The sequence below is a fragment of the Stomoxys calcitrans genome, chromosome 2 (genome assembly GCF_963082655.1).
Source record: "Stomoxys calcitrans chromosome 2, idStoCalc2.1, whole genome shotgun sequence".
Taxonomy (NCBI): Eukaryota; Metazoa; Arthropoda; class Insecta; order Diptera; family Muscidae; genus Stomoxys; species Stomoxys calcitrans.
Window position 1 is genome coordinate 209,685,906 of NC_081553.1, and position 18,212 is coordinate 209,704,117.

General features: G+C 39.1%; 2 protein-coding genes across 2 annotated transcripts; both read right to left on the minus strand.

The window, feature by feature from the left end:
• Window positions 1–951: 951 nt before the first annotated feature.
• On the minus strand, window positions 952–1,481 carry LOC131994834 (uncharacterized). The gene is made up of 2 exons (XM_059361753.1): window positions 1,179–1,481; window positions 952–1,092 (listed from the first exon to the last, which is right to left on the minus strand). Exons 1-2 carry the CDS (start codon window positions 1,479–1,481, stop codon window positions 952–954), a joined length of 444 nt encoding a protein of 147 aa, XP_059217736.1.
• A 4,081-nt stretch (window positions 1,482–5,562) lies between these two features.
• LOC106084692 (uncharacterized) lies at window positions 5,563–6,512 on the minus strand. The gene is made up of 3 exons (XM_013248566.2): window positions 6,429–6,512; window positions 5,842–6,027; window positions 5,563–5,703 (listed from the first exon to the last, which is right to left on the minus strand). The coding sequence occupies exons 1-3, from the start codon at window positions 6,510–6,512 to the stop codon at window positions 5,563–5,565; spliced, it is 411 nt and encodes a 136-aa protein (XP_013104020.2).
• Window positions 6,513–18,212: the final 11,700 nt, after the last annotated feature.

Here is an 18,212-nt window from a genome sequence, read left to right on the forward strand (position 1 = left end):
TATTTCTTGACTTTTGCATTAAGGGGTTTAAATAAAGTGTATTTGAGAGTACAGCTGATATGTGTTCAGGGCTAAGCGTTTGGGGGACCACCTCACTCCCTAAATCGGACATATTTACCGACGATGTCAATGTGGGGATCAAATGAAAGGTATTGGGGAGTATATATTGGGGAGGATATATATTTTCAGAGCCAAGTCACTGAGTGGCCGTCCCATTCTTCAAAACAGCCCCCAAAACGGTCATGTTTGTCGACTATGGAAATATGGGGCTCAAATTAAAGATTCATTCAACATTCGGGACCAACTTTCTAAGCGACTAAGCGTCTCACCATGACAATTTGGGTCTTAAAGAAAGTGGAGCTCGATATTGATAGTTTTTAGGGCCCATACCCAAACCGGATATATTTGCTGACTTTTGCATTAAGGGGTTTAAATTAAATACATTTGAGATTAGCAAACGTGTTTGATATGGAATTTTGAGGCCAATGGCAATATGGGGTTCAAATAAGTGATATTTGAGAGTACAGCTGATATGTGTTTAAGGCTAAGCGTTTGGGGGACCACCTCTCCCTATAACACCACTAAATCGGACATATTTACGGACCATGTCAATGTGGGTATCAAATGAAAGGTATTGGGGAGTAGAGCACGAAATTGATAACCACTTTCGCGACCAATTTTCTGGGTATTTACCCCCAAAAACATCCCACAAACAGCAATTATTTACCGACCATCGTAATATGGGGCTCAAATAAACCTAACCTAACCTACATTAAATCAATTACAACCAACATTTAAGCACATTGCAAGGTACAAAACACAAACACAAAGTTTAACAATACATACATCGATATATTAACATAGTACATATATATAAATTGTTCATAAATCATAAATTGAACATCAACCGATTGACAATAATAAATTTTAATAACCAATGATTGTTAGGCCTCAATAGCCTGATCTGATTTCTATGGTAACTCGCTTTTTACCATCTACAATTGCTTCAATTTGTGTGACAATTTCACCATGAATCATGGATAAAAATGATTCATTTTGAGTCAAACTTAGATTTTGTATATGAATATCATGCTGTAAGCAGAAATGGGAAATGTTTAAGTTTTGTTGATCTTACCGAGCAGTGTTTTCTTATGCGCTAGCGTTTCCCCTTTACTCACCTTGTAAGGACAACGATGATTCAAATTGGTGTAGGGCGCTATGTATTGATACAAACGTCCGACTGCCTTATTCGATTTTCGACTTTTCAAAAACGCACAAATATCAAAGGTGCTATTAACCACCGTCAGTGCTTGGGGTCCCGCAAGGCCCACTGTTATCCTCAAGTTAAGATTCGTTAAGGGTATCTTAAGCAATCTTATTACTATAGATAAGGTAGGGCTGTTTTCCAAGTTGGGAGCCAGTTCACAACTACCGAAGACCGCATATTCCGGATCAAAAGTTTCACATTTGATGTTCCTCATTGTAAATTTGCCGCAATAACACTACACAGCCATGAAAACCAAAAGATGAGCATGATGAGGTATAAGGAAATGATTTACATTACCCCTTGTATTAGCAGCATAATCAAAACGTATTTAAAATTCATTTGTTTCATTTCTGTAGCAAATGTTTTGGTTGTGACTCTCTACTGCGGCTATTGGGTGAACTTTAAAATGGAAAATTCTGTAATCTTCCCATCTGCTCCAGTACAAATTGCTATTAAAATTTAGCTTGAGTACGAAATATGAAAGCTAATGTGGTTTATAACATAAAAATTGATTTATAATTGAGAAATCACCAATGAGAATAACGATTCTATTGTGATCTCCCCCTCCCTTTAAAAATGGGGTTAAGGTACATTGAAACAAATAACGATACAAAAATATTTCTATTATGAAGTTTCATGATAACAAGTTGTCCGTCCGTCTGTCTGTCCGTCCATCTGTCTGTTGAAAGCACGCTAACTTCCGAAGGAATAAAGCTAGCCGCTTCAAATTTGGCACAAATACTTCTTATTAGTGTAGGTCGGTTGGTATTGTAAATGGATCATATCAGTCCATGTTTTGACATAGCTGCCATATAAACCGATCATGGGTCTTGACTTCTTGAGCCTCTAGAGAGCGCAATTCTTATCCGATTAGAATGAAATTTTGCACCACGTGTTTTGTTATGATATCCAACAACTGTGTCAAGTATGGTTCAAATCGGTTTATAACCTGATATAGCTGTCATATAAACAGATCCGGCGTCTTGACTTCTTGAGCCTCTGGAGAGCGCAATTCTTATCCGATTGGAATAAAATTTTGCACCACATGTTTTGTTATGATATCCAACAACTGTGACAAGTATGGTTCAAATCGGTTCATAACCTGGTATAGCTGCCATATAAACCGATCCTGGGTCTTGACTTCTTGAGCCTCTAGAGAGCGCAATTCTTATTCGATTGGAATGAAATTTTGCACGACGTGTTTTGTTATGATATTCAACAACTGTGCCAAGTATGGTTCAAATCGGTTCATAACCTGATATAGCTGTCATATAAACCGATCTTGGGTCTTGACTGCTTGAGCCTCTAGAGTGCGCAATTCTTATCCGATTGGAATGAAATTTTGCACCACGTGTTTTGTTATGATATCCAACAACTATGGTTCAAATCGGTAAATAACCTGATATAGCTGTCATATAAACAGATCTGGGATCTTGACTTCTTGAGCCTCTAGAGAGCGCAATTCTTATCCGATTGGAATGATTTTTTTTTTTTGAATTTTGCACGAAGAGTTTTGTTATGATACCCAACAACTGTGCCAAGTATGGTTCAAATCGACTCATAACCTGATATAGCTGTCATATAAACAGATCTCGTATCTTGACTTCTTGAGCCTCCAGAGGTCGCAATTATTATCCGATTTGCCTGAAATTTTGTACGACGGATCCTCTCATGACCATCAACATACGTGTTTATTATGGTCTGAATCAGTCTATAGCCCGATACAGCTCCCATATAAATCGATCTCTCTATTTTACTTCTTGAGCCCCCAAAGGGCGCAATTCTTATTCGAATTGGCTGACATTTTACACAGGTCTCCAACATATAATTCAATTGTGGTCCGAACCGGATCTTGATATCGCTCTTATAGCAGAGCAAATCTTTTCTTTTATTCTTTTTTTGCCTAAGAGGAGATGCCGGGAAAAGAATTCACAAATGCGCTCCATGGTGGAGGGTATATAAGATTCGGCCCGGCCGAACTTAGCACGCTTTTACTTGTTTTAGTAAAAATAGGCAAAATCGTAAAAACAGAAAATGGGAGAGCAGTCATTTTTATACCCTCAACCATTTCTGTGGTCCCCTTTTAGTTTTTTTTTTCATAGAAAAACTAGCTGAACAGCGTCCGCTCCTCTGCGCCTTCTTTCACTCTCTTATTTTATGTAAGCCCTATACTGGCACGGTCAGGAAATAGGTCCTCTTTGAAGGTGCTAATACGGCCTTTCAGATATTTTGCCCCAATGTGGATATCATATTGATGCTCTACTCCCAAATACCTTGCATTTGAGCCTTGCTATGCTCGGTAAATATATCCCTTGTGGCTGTATTTTGGTGGTGAGGTTAACCCTCATGTATCAGATTCATGCTCCAGTCTCAAATACCTTTCATTTGAGCCCCATATTGTCATTATTGGTTTATATTTCCATTTGGCGGGCTTTGGAGGAGGGGCGGCCCCCCTTAGCATCCCAACCTAAACAAATCACTAAATTTCTGTTTTTGAGTTATTATAAACATACTAAAATATCGCTTAAATGGACCCACGCATCTCCGAGATGTGGCGTTTTTAAAAATAGGGCAAGGGCCAAGTCCACCCATTAAAGTTTGGATGTTAGATCAACTTTGTTCTGTTGGTTTTGATGGTTGTTGTTGTTGTTGTAGCAGTTTATTGTGTTCTATCTTTCGTCTGCTTCATTCTGTTGAGCGTCAAGACCCAGGAACTCTGCGACTAAGATGGGGTGCGTCCACAGGGATCTGGTTCTGAGTCGAGTGGGTCTGGCCGGGCAGTTAAACAGGTGACGTGTATCGTGCGGTCCCTGGTTACAATCGGGACATACATCTTGCACGTCGGCATCAATCCTAGCTCTATGGGAATTGAGACGGCTGCATCTGCCGCAACGTAATTGAGCCAGAACTACTCTGGTTTGCCGGGGGAGGTCAATTTCTTCAGGTGCAATGAGTGGCGGTCGTTCTCCAAGGACTACATTCACCCGGTAGCCAATTACCGCATCTGCTACCGTGTCTGCATGAATGTTGTTTAGATCCGCTTGATATGCCGCTTGATCTAGAGGTTCTCTCTTGTAGCGCTGTACCTCACGCTCTAGATCATGTAGATCTATCTTAAGGCTTCTGGGCGGTGGATATCTATTCACAAGATGATGATTTGGAGCCCAAAAGGTATTGCTTGGACAGCATGTAGTTATGTCTTCGCACTGGTAGGATCTTTGTCTCCTGAGGGAGGTGGTCCACATCAGAACTGAGGAGACAGTCCGTCGCAGTTCGGAGAGCGGCATTCTGACAGATGTGATTATTATTCCACTGCGTGTCACAAAGTCGACAAGGCCACACTGGCGCTGCATAACTTACCACAGACCGGCCAATTGCTTTGTACGTGGTCAACAAGATTCCTTTGTCTGCACCCCAAGTGCTGCCAGCAAGTGCCTTGAGGACCTAGTTTCTACTTTTGACTTTATCGCAGATTGCTGTGTCATGTGGGGAGAATGTTCTAAGAGCTGTCAAATGTGACGCCAAGTATTTTGGGACACTTGATGGTCGGAATCATTTCTCCATCGACCATCACAGTCAGCTCAGTATTCACCTCATGCGTACTGGTAGTGAACAATGTGGCTGAAGATTTGGTGGCGGATATCTTCAGATTTCTTGCAGCGAAATATGAGGCAAGCTCGTTGAGGTAAACGTTCAACCTATATGTCTAGTGTGAAGGGTATGTAGGGTAGAGCGGCCATCTTAGCGCTGAAAAAATATCAGCATCGTGCTCTACTCTCAAATTACTTTTTATTTATGGGGTGAGAGTTGACCTCAAAATTGAATGTAAAATTCGTTTTCTGCTATCAAATACCTATTATTTGAGCCCCTTATTGCCATAGTAGGCAAACATGGCCGGATTGATTTTGTATGAGACCCATAATGTCAAGCATTTTGAAGGTGGCGATTTAGATATTCGTTCAGATCCACACGCATGTCCCGAGTGCAAACTGAGACCCCACCACACCATAGCCAATCCTACTCGACTTAAGACCAGATCCCCAACTCAAAAGTTCTAGATCTGGAACTTTCATTGATATTTGCAACAAATACCTCCCAGACAATCTCTATACAAAAGAATCCTCTGATCTTGCCCCTCAAGCTGCAAGACGCTCCATTTGTCACAAAAAAATGCTATTGTTTTAGCTTTCGGCTCGTCTGAGCCTAATGTCCTAGGGTTTGTTTTATTTTAAAATGTTTGTTGCACTCTTAATAGACAAAGGGAAAAAACATTCATATACAACACAACAAAAGGTTTAATAACTGGATCTGAGTTCAATAGCGACTCGCTTCTTTTCATCTGTTGTGGCCTCAATTCTTGTCACAATGTCACCATTGAAGACAGACAAAAACGATTCGCGGCTAGACAAGCTAAGATTTTTGATGTATATATCATGCTGTTTGGCAGTGGGGGAAAAAAGGAGGCATAAAAGTTAATAAGACATGAATAGGAAAATTGAGATTTCTTTTTAAGAATTGCCAAATTTACATTTCAAGTTCTATATAGGGATTAAGGATTTCCATTGCTTACCCACCTTATAGGGACAACGATGATTCAAATTGGTATATGGTGCAATGTATTGATACAGGCGGCCAAGTGCCTTATTGGATTTGCGACTTTTTAGAAAATCACATATATCGAAAGTAGCATTGAGCACCTTTATTTGTGTAGATCCATAGAGGCCAACGGCAATTCTTAAGTTCAAATTGGTCAAGGGCAACTGGAGCAATTTTATATGAATGGATAATGTTGGAATATTTTCCGAGTTTGGGCTCAGATTGCACATATCGAATTTCACATAATCCGGATCGAAAGTTTGACAATCAACTTTTTTCATGGTTAATCTTCTGCAACCAAGCTGGTATTTCACAAAATTTGCATTAAAGTCCTAGATAAGCAGAAGATATTCGAGAAAATTACCTCCTTCAGCAGTGGCATTAGTATTAAAAAGTATTTAAAAAATTCTAGCTTCATTGTAGAGGCTTTACTTTTGAAGCCTTTTTGCTTAAATTCCGTTTTTATAATGTTAAGCAAATAACTGAAATTTATGGAATGGAAAATTTTGTCAATCATTGCGAAAGAATTTCAATTACGAATTCTAAATTTGATAAAATTGCTCACTGATTGCAACGATAGCTTGCCAATAATGATGTTTAATTGGAAAGCTAATGAGTAAGGATCACCAACAATGAGCACATAAGCCATTGATTATCAAAAACTCATTAAACTCTAAATCATAACAACCGAACACCGAAAAAAATTTTCAAAAAATGAAATTTTCACTGGAAAAATTTTGAATTTTTGAAAGTGATCATGAATTAACCTTAGTTTTGCTCTACGAGGCTTAGTTAAGGAGATATGGCCATTTTAAGTTTTGCAAGTGAAAAATTAAAATTTTGGGGGATTTTCAACAATTTTCTAAATTTTTGGAAGTGATCACGAATTAACCTTCGTTTTGCTCTACGAGGCTTAGTTAAGGAGATATGGCCATTTTAAGTTTTGCAAGTGAAAAATTCAAATTTTGAGGGATTTTCAACAATTTTCTGAATTTTTGGAAGTGATCATGAATTAACCTTAGTTTTGCTCTACGAGGCTTAGTTAGGGAAATATGGCTATTTTAAGTTTTGCAAGTGAAAAATTCATATATTGGCCGATTTTCATGAAAATTTCAAATGCTTGGAAGTGATCATGAATTAATCTTCGTTTTGCTCTACGAAGCTTAGTTAAGCAGATATGGCCATTTTAAGTTTTGCAAATGAAAAATTCTTATTTTGTCTGATTTTCATGAAAATTTCAAATTTTTGGAAGTGATCACAAAATAACCTTCGTTTTGCTCTACGAGGCTTAGTTATGGAGAAATGGCCATTTTAAGTTTTGCAAGTGAAAAATTCATATTTAGTGCGATTTTCATGAAAAATTCAAATTTTTGGAAGTGATCACGAATTAACCTTCGTTTTGCTCTACGAGGCTTAGTTAAGGAGATATGGCCATTTTAAGTTTTGCAAGTGGAAAATTCACTTTTTTTCCGATTTTCATGAAAATTTGAAATTTTTGGAAGTGATCACGAATTAACCTTAGTTTTGCTCTACGAGGCTTAGTTAAGAAGATATGGCCATTTTAAGTTTTGCAAGTGAAAAAAATTATATTTTGGTGGATTTTCATCAATTTTCTGAAATTTCGGAAGTGAACAGTTAGTTTTGCTTTACGAGGCTTAGTTAAGGAGATATGGCCATTTTAATTTTGCAAGTAGAAAATTCACATTTTGGTGGATTTTCATGAATTTTTGGAAGTGATCATGAATTAACCTTAGTTTTGCTCTACGAGTCTTAGTTAAGGAGATATGGCCATTTTAAGTTTTGCAAGTGAAAAAATCGTATTTTGGTGGATTTTCATCATTTTTCTGAATTTTTGGAAGTGATCATGAATTAACCTTAGTTTTGCTCTACGAGGCTTAATTAAGGAGATATGGCCATTTTAAGTTTTGCAAGTTAAAAATTCATATTTTTGTGGATTTTTATCAAAACGGGGATGTTGTACTCTATGGTCTTTCAACAGTCATATATACGATTTGCATAGGATTAAGTATCAACAAAAAAAGCTGCATAGCCGGGAGCCTCAGCAGCTGAGTGAAAGCGATGGTTGTAAAAAGAAAAGTTTAGCCTTCTTTCGAAACGGAACATATAACAATGGCTGCTTTGTTCTATTGCCAAGAATCTGTAGATCAGGTAATTTATTTGCAGTGAGTTTTCAAAAAACAAATCTTTACGCTTAAGATAATTCTCATGTTCATTAGCTCGAATCCACTTTGGAAAGAATGACATTTAAAGTAATTTTATTTTTTATTTATTTTGTTTTTTAATTTGAATCCTGGCGAGACCATCATAAAATTTTCCTAATGCTGGCGACATTTGTGAGGAAGAGGTGTCGCACTGTGGCACGCTGTTCGGACACGGCTATAAAGGAAGCTTTAACTTGAATCGGACTGCACTCATTGATATGTGAGAAGTTTTCCCCTGTTTCATAATGGAATATATCATGGACAAATTTGCAATTTGCATTATTTTATTTTATATTAATATTTAATTTAATTTTTATACCCACCACCATAAGATGGGGGGTATACTTATCAAGTTATGCCGTTTGTAACACCTCGAAATACTGGTCTAAGAATCCATAAAGTGTATATATTCTTGATCGTCTCGACGCTCTGAGTCGATCTAGCCATGTCCTTCCATCTGTCGAAGTCACGATAGCAGTCGAACGCCTAAAGCTAACTGCTTGAAAATTTGCAAATTCAGATTAAGATATAGCTCCCATATAAACCGATTTCCCGATTTGATTTCTTGACCTCCTGGAAACCGCAATTTAGGTTCGATTTGGCTAATCTCCGATCGCCTCAGAATCACTTTCTGATTCGATTTAGATAAAATACAGGTCGAAATTTTTATCTGATCGTCTTCAAATCTGGCATAAGCATTTTTTTGGGCCTAGAGGCAAAGCTTATTGAAATTGATATAGCTCCCATATATATGTTCGTCCGATTTTGAGATATATTGCAATAAAGTGCTTATTTTTTAACCAATTATCTCGAAATTTGGCAGGAAGGATATTCTCTTGACTCATAGTGTAACTGGTGATTTTTATAGACATCGGTTCAGATTTAGATATAGCTGCCAAATATGTATATCGCCCGATTTTCACTCCTAGAGCCACTGCAAGGGCATTTATTGCCCAATCTTGCCAAAGATTTGTACAACGCTTTCCTCGACGACTGCCACTTTATCTATAGAATTTGGTCGAAATCGGCTCAGATTTAGATATAGCTGCCATATATATGTTCGTCCGATTTTGAGAAATATTGCAATAAAGTGCTCATTTGTTAACCGATTCTCTCGAAATCTGGCAGAAAGGATTTTCTTATGACTCGCAACATTACTGGTGAATTTCATCGAAATCGCTTCCGAATTAGATATAGCTGCCATATATGTATTTCGCTCGATTTTTACTTCTATAGTCACTGCAAGCGCATTTATTTACCAATCTTGCCAAAATTTTGTACATCGCTTTTCTCGACGACTACCACAATATCTGTAGCTTATGATCGAAATCGGTTCAGGTTTAAATATAGCTCCCATATTTATATGTTTGTCAGATTTTGGGTAATTTGAATGGTTTCCCGTATCGCGATTTCATTTTCGACCAAGACAAATCTTCAGCGGGAGTTGTCAAATGGATTATGGTGCTTTACAACCATTCCAACTAGAATAAGTTGTAAAGCACATAGCCCTGTTCAAATTCAGATGTGTGCTTTACAACTTACTCTAGTTGGAGTGGTTGTAAAGCACCATAATCCATTTGACAACTCCCGCTGAAGATTTTTCTTGGTCGAAAATGAAATCGCGATACGGGAAACCATTCAAATTACCCAATTTGAAATTACCCAATTTGAATGGTTTCGATCATAAGCTACAGATATTGTGGTAGTCGTCGAGAAAAGCGTTGGTAAATAAATGAGCTTGCAGTGACTATGGAAGTAAAAATCGAGCGAAATACATATATGGCAGCTATATCTAATTCGGAAGCGATTTCGATGAAATTCTAAATCTGAACCAATTTCGATACGATTTGGCTATTAAACTTCTTGGGCCCATAAGGAGCAAAACTACTCCCAACTTAACTAAAATTTTGCTAATATTTTTTGGCTATAACCACTTTTAGCTCGCGTTTTTGCTTGATTTTGCAACAAGGTTCATCTCAGGTATCCGATACTCCTCTTCCCTTTTTTCCAGGTTTCCTATCGTCACCTCGATTATACCGCGATGGTATGAGGTGCTCCCATACCTCAATCCATTTTCCCATCGTCTTAAGTCTCATAGCCGCAGTGGCTGCCTCACACTTAATCTGTATGTCAATGGGTCGGATATCTAGAATAGTTCCCAGTGCCCTAGTGGACGAAATATGATTTTTTCCGCACAAGGAATACTTTTATTAATACACTAAAAAAAAATGTGAAGAACAACATGCCAATTAAAACCAGCGTGATTTTGAAGCTTTAGGACAAGAGCCAGCAACTATGATTTATATACAAATTGTAGAACATTTCATCTAATAGCCAGATAGTGTTTCTATAGCGAATCGTCTTTTTCCAGCCACAGTAACTTCAATGTTCACTACGAACTCACCAGTAAAGATGGCTGCTACCACAGATTGTCCTTCTGCCATGGTTAAATTTTTTACATGTATATCATGCTAATGAGAATAAAATAATAAAAAAAAATTATTTTAAATTTTAAATTTTTTTTTATTTTTTTTTTTTTTAATTTTAAAAAATGTTTGTCCGGTTGTCTTAAGATGAACTTTTCATTTGTTACTTACATTAATCGGACAGCTATGATTCAAATTAGTACACGGTCCAAAGAATTGATAGAGACGGGCAAAAGCCTCATTGGATTTACGAGTTTTTAAAAAAGTACATCCATCCCAGCTTTTATTTACCAGCATCAAGGGTGTCCTGGATCCACTAAGACCCACAGTAAATCGAACTTTAAATTTTTTCACCGGTAACTTAAATAGTCGTATGACCAAAGATACTTCAGTAATATTCTCAAAGTTTGGCCCCACATCACACAAATCGAATGTTGCAAACTCAGGGTCGTATGTTTTGCATTCAAGTTTTTTTATTGCTAACTTGTAGCAAAGTAACTGCAAAATTTCAAAATTAAAAAAAATTATATCTATTATATAGTTTTTTTCTAGTGGCAAATTTAATCACCGCTTGAATGAAAAGGATAACTAATAAATATTTCAAATTTGTTTTTTCCATTATATTGCTGGTCTATATCGCTTTTATTAAATGGTCGGTAATCAACTGATCATTAAACTATTTGGAGTTGAATCTTGGCGTGTGTTTTACGCATGAGTTAATATGGCTTATAAATAGACAAACATGATTAAAAATAGCTGGTAGCTGATATCCCTCAATTATTAAGGCTTCTATTCAAATGCATAGAGCAAAATCTAATTGCAAATGCAATTAATTACTACCATAATAACGTGGTACAGGGTTATATGACTTTATGCATTTTTTTTTAAACCGACTATCTTTGAATCACGGTCCATCTTATCAAGTTCGGGCTTAAACCAGGAAAGAATGGCCCTGCCCTACGATGACAACAACTAGGGAGCTAGGGGGCATGGGTTGCCTGAAGCTAGTGCAAAATAACCAGTACCATACATGGGCATCTTTTTCGATATCCTCACTGCTTCTATGAAAGTCGTTGCTGGCCAGCTTCAGCCAGTCAGCATGGTTTCCGGCACCTAGAACAGGTGAGTTTTGAACTGTTCAACCATCTCGTTGAGAGATCTGCGACAGTCGAGGGCGATTTTTGTGTGCAGAAATGCGTTCTCCAGGGATTTATTGGCTGCCTGACTGTCTGAGAAGTTATTTATGCCACTCGTCGTTATGACATTATATCTTAGCCATTCCAGCAGTAACTTTTAGGGTAACTTTTTTGATATGAAACATCGGATATTGTATCAAGGATAACACAGTGTCCGTAGCAGCCAAATGACCAAAGAGAAAGCGTATTTGGCCTCACGGCAGTGAGTATAAGCCCCCAACTTTTGCCAATGGCTCTCTTGCATGTGTATATGCCAAGAGTTGCCTTTTTTGCTCTTCCCAAAATGTTGGATTTGAAGCTCAATTTCCAGTCCAGCAAAACACTCAGGTATTTTGCGCATTCTGTAACTGGAACATTCTCTCCTCCCAATGTGACAGGTGCCACTGCATACAACTTGCATCTACTGGTGAAAATAACTACTTCTGTCTTGCACGGATTTATACCTAGGCCTCTCAAGAGTCTTCAGCATAAACGATGTCAGACTAATAGGACGAAAGTCTTTCGCCTTCGTGTGGTAAGGTTTTCCTGCTTTCGGAATGAAAATGAATTTCTTCCCCCTTGGTACATATGACATGCTGATACAAGCAGAGTATATCTGCCTAAGCCAGGGAACCAGTCTATCAGACACAGCTTGTAATTCAACCGGTGTTACATCATCAGGGCCTGGCGTCTTAAAGGGGTCGAAACTTCTTATCGCTCAAAGGATTTTCGGCTCAGAAACTATTTGCCTAATAACCTCCGACGAATACATACCAGTAACAACCTCTTCTGGCGCCACGTTGTCCGTTGGAGAATTTCCCAGGAAACGTGTATCAACGAGTAGTTCTAGTGTTTCCTCACTAGACATTGTCCATACATTATCTGACTTCTGAATATACCCCACCATAATAGGTCTCAAGGACAGAATCTTCCTTAGCCTAGGGGCCTCCAACCAGCATTTGTTCTGAGCCTTCCTCAGCTCGCCCTTATATTTTCTTAGCTCAACCTTATAGATGTCCCTATCGTGTAGGGTTCTTGTGGCTTTCGCCCTGTTGAAGAGTTTTCTGCAGACCTTCCTTAAACCAACCAGCTCTGGAGTCCACAATGGCGATCGTTGTCTGCCCCTTGACTTGGCACTAGGACATGCTGACACTAGCGAGTCATTTAGGGCCTGCGTGATCCGCTTGACCGTTATGACTATATCCACCGCAGTTTCCACTTGCTTTTCCGGTCTAGAAGGGATAGGCGAGGAGAATTTGTGACGAAATTCTGTTTAGCCGAGGGACCACTTCTGCAGTATTTTCTCCAAAGTTCAAACTAATATAACGATGATCGGAGAAGCTGTGCACATCCAACATTAAGACTACTCATTACAAGACTACAAGCTCTGTGTCTCACATTCCCCGTATCCTTGAGTAGTTTAAATCCAGGAATTCTTAGTCCATGAACCATTCCACCACATACACATGGTTCTTGGATAAGAATCATATCAAATCCCCCTGCCATCTGGAGGACCTTTAGTGCCGACGAAGCGGCCTTACAATAGTGGAGATTTATCTGCAGAAACCGGGCCATAGTCAGGATTCGGAATTTGTACCACTGACGCGTTAGCCTTGTCTTCTGAGTCCACCAGGAGTTCATTCCCACAAGATTCGTTCAATCTTGCCATGATGAGCTTCCGTACGCATCCAGTGGCAGTTGAGAAAGCAGTGAGACCACTCTTCCTTAGAACTCTGGGCACTTGCGGTGTGGACGATTCCTCCTCCTGCTTCACTAGCTACTGCTGTCGAAGTACTTTTTGAGTTCCATCCTCCCCCCTGGAGCACACCTTGAGCCCAGTCCAACCGGATGACCCACCCACATTGGGTTTGTCGGGTCCCGTTTCGATGCCTTCCCAACCTGTCTCGATAGTGGCAGGAGTGATTTTTAGTCTCCTGCAATCCGCCAGACCTTAGCTATGTGGTTGATAGTTCCTCGGGCACGTGTTCAGCAACAACTGCTGAGTCATCTCCTGATTTCCCAACCACACTGCTTCTATAGACCGTCAGTTTCAACTTTTTGAATCCGTAGGATACATCTCTTTCAGGCATGTAGAGGTCTGCGAGACAGCCGGAATTTAATTCGAATACTGCATGTCTACGGTCACCATCAGCCTCATCCAATCTACAAATCTTCCAGTCGGTGGTTGAAAGATTGGGATTACATTCCCTTAGTCTTCCAAGAATGTATTCACGATCTGAGGGAATCCTTGGTATTCAAGCATGTGCCATTGGTTGAGAAGGAATATCTTTGTTCTTGATTAAATCTAGTGCTGCTTCTGGGCAGATTTTACCAACCTTTTTAGGGCGCCACGATACATTTCAATTGAGCTTTGATCCCCGAAGGCAATTAGTCTGCGTCGGCCCCAAAAACAGCCTGCATCGTCACAAACAAGAGGAGACCCAGAAAATTCCGCAAGAACATCGGAGCATACTGATTACACTCCAATTATTCTTAGATATGCAGCCCTGTTCTTCTCCCCTGTCCACAACTGCCATCACCAAACTGTCCCTAGCGACATTAGCAAAGTTTTTTGGACCCATCTTACTATTGTTCGCCCTTGTTCTTTTAGGCATGGGATGTCTTTGGGGTAGTCTGTGCCCCGAATCCCCGAGCCCATTTTAGGGATTCTCTCTCCCTATTAGTGAGAGTCTTAGGATCATTCGCACCAAGCCTCTCAATAAACCTATGAGCAATGCTCCTTCTATTATTTCATATTTGGTTTGCCAGGGAAGCCCAATGACCTAGGCAAATTATAGACATGTGAAACTAGAATAGGATCGGCCTTGCCCTTAAAACTCGAACCAGGTGTCTTCGTCAAAAGCCATTGCTGACCAGCCGTATGTCGCCTAGTGGAGCCTGGAGCAGCCGCTCCACCAGTCGAGGTTTCAGTAGCATAAAACATGCTACGGTCTGATATCACCACCGCAGCTTTTGGCTTCATTCTAAGCCCATTTTCGGGCTCCAAATCTGTCACTCCACTGGAAACAGACGCAGATCATCAACCGCCTAATGGATAACACTATCGTAGCTATCCTTGAGTTACTTAATTTTTTTTTTCCAAAATAAATGACCTATTGCGAGTTACAGAAAAATTCTTGTTAAGCGAAAAAACAAAACGTCGTACCACAGTGGTGGTGTAGGCTTTAATCACAGCTGCCTTATTTTCAATAGATTTTCTGCTGTTACACCAAACATTTTTGCTGTGTGCTGAATGAAAAAGCTTTCCAGAGAATGAGCTTTTGAGAATATTTGAAAAAAAAAAAAAATATGATCGAGAGACCAGTTTACATGGGAATTGGCATTTGGCACAGTTGATGGAAGTCGTAACAGAATATCGCATATAAAATTTCAACCAAATCCGACAAAAATTGGGGCTTGTAAGGACTAATAAAGTAAAATCGATATGTATTGGAGCTATATCAGATTATAGACCGATTTCGACTGTACTCGATAAAGTTGTTCAAAGTCATTACAGAACACTACATGCAAAATTTCAGCCAAATCGGACAAACTATGCTGCTTCCAGTGGCTCAAGAAGTCAAATCGGGAGATCGGTTTATATGGGAGTTGTATCGGGTTCTTGACCGATTTGGACCGTACTTGGCACAGTTGTTGAAAGTCGCAACAGAACACTCCGTGCAAAATTTCAGCTAAATCGAATAAAAATCGAGGCTTGTAAGGGTTCAAGAAATCAAAACGGGAGATCGGTTAATAAGGGAGCTATATCAGGTTATAGACCGACTTGGACCGTACTTGGCACAGCTATTGTAAGTCATAACAGAAGACTACGTTCAAAATTCCAGCCAAATTGGGCTAAAATTACGGCTTCCATGGGCTCAAGAACTACAATCGGGTGATTGGTTTATATGGGAGCTATATCCAAATCTGAACCCATGTGGCCCATTTGCGACAGGTATGATTCAAATTGGTATACGGACAAAAGTATTGGTAGAGGCGGGCAATTGCCCGATTGGATTTACGAGTTTTTAAAAAAGTACATCCATCCCAGCTTTTATTTAGCAGTATCAAGGGGTTCTTAGATCCACTAAGACCTATCATAAGTCTAATTTGAAACTTTTTCACCGGTAACTTAAATAGCCGTATTACCATAGATAATTCAGTAATATTCTCAAAGTTTGGACCCAGAGCACACAAATCGAAATTTGCAAAATCAGGGTCATATGTTATACAATTAAGGTTTTTTATGTCAAACTTGTAGCAAAGTAAAAATGTTGAAAAAACAAAAAATTATATTTCAAATATTGGGTTGCCCAAAAAGTAATTGCGGATTTTTTAAAAGAAGGTAAATGCATTTTTAATAAAACTTAGAATGAACTTTAATCAAATAAACTTTTTTTACACTTTTTTTCTAAAGCAAGTTAAAAGTAACAGCTGATAACTGACAGAAGAAAGAATGCAATTACAGAGTCACAAACTGTGAAAAAATTTGTCAACGCGGACTACATGAAAAATCCGCAATTACTTTTGGGGCAACCCAATAGTTCGTTTTTTTTTACTTAGTTACAAATTTAATCACCTCCTTAATGAAAAGGACAATTAATAAATACTTCAAAAATGTTTTTTGCATTATATTGCTGGCCTATATTGCCTTTTTTTTGATGGTCGGTAATCAACTGTTCACTAAAATATGTGGAGTTTGAACTCGGCGTGTGCTTTACGCATGGGTTAATTAGGCTTATCAACACAAAAACATGATTGATTGAAAATGGTTGGTCTCGGATGTCCCTCAACTATTAAGGCCTCTATTAAAATATTGGATTGCCCAAAAAGTAATTGCGGAATTTCTAAAAGAAAGTAAATGCATTTTTTTCTAAAGCAAGCTAAAAGCAACAGCTGATAACTGACAGAAGAAAGAATGCAATTACAGAGTCACAAGCTGTGAAAAAATTTGTCAACGCCGACTATATGAAAAATCCGCAATTACTTTTTGGGCAACCCAATACAAACAGAAAAACATAATTAAAAATACAATAAAAAAAACAACCAACACCATATAAGGGGGGTTAACCAATATTCTGCTACCATATGAACGAGGTAGAGGGTTGTATGATTTTGTGAATTTTTCACAAACGACTATCTTTGCATCAATGTTTCTTGTATCGATTTAGCCATGTCCATCTATCAATACCATTGTCTGTCTGTCCGTCTGTCTGTCCCTCTCTGAACCTTTCTGGTATACAAAACACTGATTTCAGTTGTATTCGGATATTGAACACAAATGATCTATGATATCTTTTGTTGGAGGCCACCAATGTCCCTATCGACGGACATATTTTTTTTTGGGGGGGGGGGGGGGGGGGTAATGATGGCCTCTCTGAAACCTGGTCCCGAATTCGGACATAGATATGAGATAAATGGCTTCATTTGAGTCCCTTATTGTGCTGAAGGACCCAAATATCCATTTTGGGGTACTTTTAGGGATAGGCGGCTCCCAGATACTTGGCGCCAAATTTGGATATAACATTGACACTCTATGCCTCAAGACCTTTCATTGGAGTCCATATTGTCATGGTCTTGTCTAATGTCAGATTGGGCAGTTTTGGCGTGGAGTTTCTCACAGGGCCTTGATCCTTACTTTTATACCAGATTCGTGGTTTTCTCCCACGGACAACGTGGCACCAGAAGAGGTTGTCACTGGTATGCATTCCTCGGAGGCTATTAGGAAAATTGTGTCTGAGCCGAAAATCCTTTGGGCGATAAGATGTTTCGACTCCTTTAAGTCGCCAGGCCCTGATGATGTATCAACCGTTGAATTGCAAGCTGTGTCTGATAGACTGGTTCCCTGGCTAAGGGAGATATACTCTGCTTGTATCAGAATGTCATGTATACCTGTGGGATGGAGGGGCTAGAAATTCATTTTCATTCCGAAGGCAGGAAAACCCTACTACATGAAGGCGAAAGATTTTCGTCCTATTCGGCTGTCACCCTTTATGCTGAAGACTCTTAAGAGGTTGATAGAAGCAAATCTTAGGGCAAAGATCCCTGGAGATCGCCTGTCGCGGCAGCAGCATGCATATAGTAAAGGCAAATCCACTGAAACAGCCCTTCACGACCTAGTCGGCTACATAAAGGATTCTGTCGCTGTCAAGGAATCCTTCAATTTCATGACATTGAAGGTGCTTGCAATCATATAAAACCGACATCAATCATGAAGGAGTTGGAGTTTCTAGGCATCAACTATACCGTAGGAAAGTTTATGAATAACTTACTTACTAAAAGATGCATTGCGGAAGGCTTGGGATCTGTGGATCTAAAAAGATGGGTCAGCAGAGGAACACCTCAAGGAGGTGTACTATCTCCTCTACTTTGGTATATAGCCATAATTGCAAATTTTGCCCCTGAACATTCCACTAAGGAACAGGGGAAAACTTCTCACATATCAATCAGTGCAGTCCGATTCAAGTTTTAAGCTCAATGATAAGGGGCCACCTTTTTATAGCCGAGTCGGAACGGCGTGCCGCAG